Source organism: Amphimedon queenslandica, unplaced genomic scaffold (assembly GCF_000090795.2).
Source record: "Amphimedon queenslandica unplaced genomic scaffold, v1.1 AMPQUscaffold_7851_Cont20202, whole genome shotgun sequence".
NCBI classification, from domain to species: domain Eukaryota; kingdom Metazoa; phylum Porifera; class Demospongiae; order Haplosclerida; family Niphatidae; genus Amphimedon; species Amphimedon queenslandica.
Window position 1 is genome coordinate 1 of NW_003551869.1, and position 2,242 is coordinate 2,242.

The 2,242-nt window shown below is 32.0% G+C and overlaps 1 protein-coding gene across 1 annotated transcript; it reads left to right on the top strand.

The window, feature by feature from the left end:
- The first annotated feature begins 6 nt into the window (after nucleotides 1–6).
- Nucleotides 7–2,166, top strand: LOC105315818 (interaptin-like). The gene is made up of 9 exons (XM_011410572.2): nucleotides 7–116; nucleotides 169–370; nucleotides 421–438; nucleotides 484–540; nucleotides 589–888; nucleotides 1,348–1,512; nucleotides 1,556–1,672; nucleotides 1,715–1,867; nucleotides 1,917–2,166. Exons 2-9 carry the CDS (start codon nucleotides 257–259, stop codon nucleotides 2,112–2,114), a joined length of 1,122 nt encoding a protein of 373 aa, XP_011408874.2. The 5' UTR covers nucleotides 7–116; nucleotides 169–256; the 3' UTR covers nucleotides 2,115–2,166.
- The last annotated feature ends 76 nt before the right edge of the window (nucleotides 2,167–2,242 follow it).

The following is a 2,242-nucleotide window of genomic DNA, read 5'->3' on the forward strand; positions in this document are numbered from 1 at the left end:
GAGAGATGGCAAATTGAAGCACTTACTAGAGACATTGAGCAATCAAGGGCAGAGCTTAAAAAGCAAGAAGATGATTTTAAATCTCAATTAAAAGAAAAAGAAGATGAAATTTTAAGGTATATGGAACGCAGTCTACATGTATTTATTATTATTATTCCATTAATACAGGGTTTCTAATCAACGTAATGAGCAACAGGCAAAGTTTGAAGCTTGTTCGAGTGAAATAGAGCGACTACAAAGAAATTATGATGCTGACATGGAGAAGTTGAAAGTAGTAATCAAGAAACAATATAATATAGAGTCTACTCTAAGAAGTGAATTGAAGGTGCTACATGATACTATTACAAAAATTGAAACTGATAAAAGATTGGTAAGGAAATTTATAATTTTGTGCCTTTTCTATTGTTTTTTTAATTACAGAAATTAGAAGAACTCAAGGTTTTATTGTTAAAATAATTATTATGATACTCATATTTTTGATAGAAAAAGCATGATGAAATTGGAAAAATACAAGAGAAAGTGGTTGATAAACAGAAACAAGTAAATCATTTATTTTTATTTATTTATTATTGTTATTAATTTTGTTAGGATATTGAGACTTTGCAAGTTACTAATAAAAAGCTCACTGAAGATGGAATAAATAAAGAAAGTGAAGTACAAGACACCAGGGATCAGTTACAGAAAGTGAAGGATAAGCTTGCCAAAAATATGGAAGAGAAAGATGAAGTGATAGCTAGTCTACAACAAGCGGTTGAAGTAAGAAGTGAAACAGTGTCTCAGATGAAGCAAGCACTTGATCAACAAATGATGAGGGCTAACGAACAATTGGAAGCTAAACAAAAGCAGATTGATCAACTAGCTGAGAAATTACAAGTGGAAGAAGCACTGGTATGTACGTGTAAATTTCATAACTTTAGTTACCATATAGCCACAAAGTTTCAAGGCAATAAACTTTCGCGAATCAGGCCACAAGTCTTTTTTCGCGAATTAACTTTCGTGGTTCTTATTTTAAAGCACACGTGTTTATGGGCAATACAGATAATTTTACGGAATTAACTTTTGTGAATACAGAAAATCCATGAAAACGGCGAAAGTTGTACCCTCGAAATTAAGCGGCTATACGGTATTACCGTATAGAGGGTATATTTCCTGGGGAAAATATTTCATGAAAATCACCTTTTAACCTATTCACAAGAAAAAATTTTTGCTTTTTTCTTCTACTGACCATTATTAGTGTGATAAAAATAATTTTCATAAATAAAAATTTTCACGAATTTTTTAAAACCGTGAAATTAGCAAAATTAAATCCCCGTGAAATATACCCCTATACGATATCATTCATTTTAGAGTGCGATATACAAGCATGACTTTGAAACTGAAAGAAATGACCAGCAGAAGTTACATCAATCATTTATTGATTTGCAAGCTCACTGTGAGTATTTGAAACAGAAATTAACTGAAGAAGAGAAGTTTATCAATGCACAAGGAAAGTATCATGAATTGCAAAAACATGTGAGTTTTGCCTGTATGAACTATTTTTATTTTGTCTTTATAGGAACATATCAAACTCATTGCATCTATGACAGATGAAGTAGAAAAAACAAAAGGAGAATTAATGAAAGCAAAAGAACAACTTTCTAGCTTAACTAAGGAAAAGAAAAGACTGGAAAAAGTATTAATCAATAATTTGAAATGTAAATTTTATTTGAAATAGAGAATCAAAGAATTGGAACAAGGAGAGACAGAGAGAGTGATAGAAATAAAGCAAGAGATGCAGGCTCTAACAGCACAAGTCAATGCTTACAGTCGGGAGGTGGATAAACAGAAAGGATTAGTGGCCCAGAATCAAGAGAAACACAAAGCTGAGGTATACGCAGATTGCCCACATAAATGAGTTGTTCATTTTTTGTTGTTAGGTCATTCAACTACAGGAAAAGCTAAAACGTGAAATGAAATCTAAGGTATTTATTTATCTCTTTTTTATAACTCTACAACATAGAAAAATTGTTGATAAAAGCAACAACTGTCATATCAAACATTGTTTGAGCACTATGCATGTATACTTGATTGGGGAATTGAAAAGCAATGTATATGATACCTTCAATGACATTTAAAAGTGTAATATCCTACATTTGCATTTCTCTAAGACTAGTGAATTGTGTGTGTGTGTGTGTGTGTGTGTGTGCATGTGTGTGTGTGTGTGTGTGTGTGTGTGTGTGTGTGTGTGTGTGTGTGTGTGTGT

Bases quoted from the DNA above. Each gene is read 5' to 3' on its own strand.
- LOC105315818 (XM_011410572.2), top strand. From the start codon at position 257: ATGGAGAAGTTGAAAGTAGTAATCAAGAAACAATATAATATAGAGTCT. The intron at 1,513-1,555 runs GTGAGTTTTGCC...TTGTCTTTATAG, and splicing joins ATCATGAATTGCAAAAACAT to GAACATATCAAACTCATTGC. The intron at 1,868-1,916 runs GTATACGCAGAT...TTTTGTTGTTAG, and splicing joins AAGAGAAACACAAAGCTGAG to GTCATTCAACTACAGGAAAA.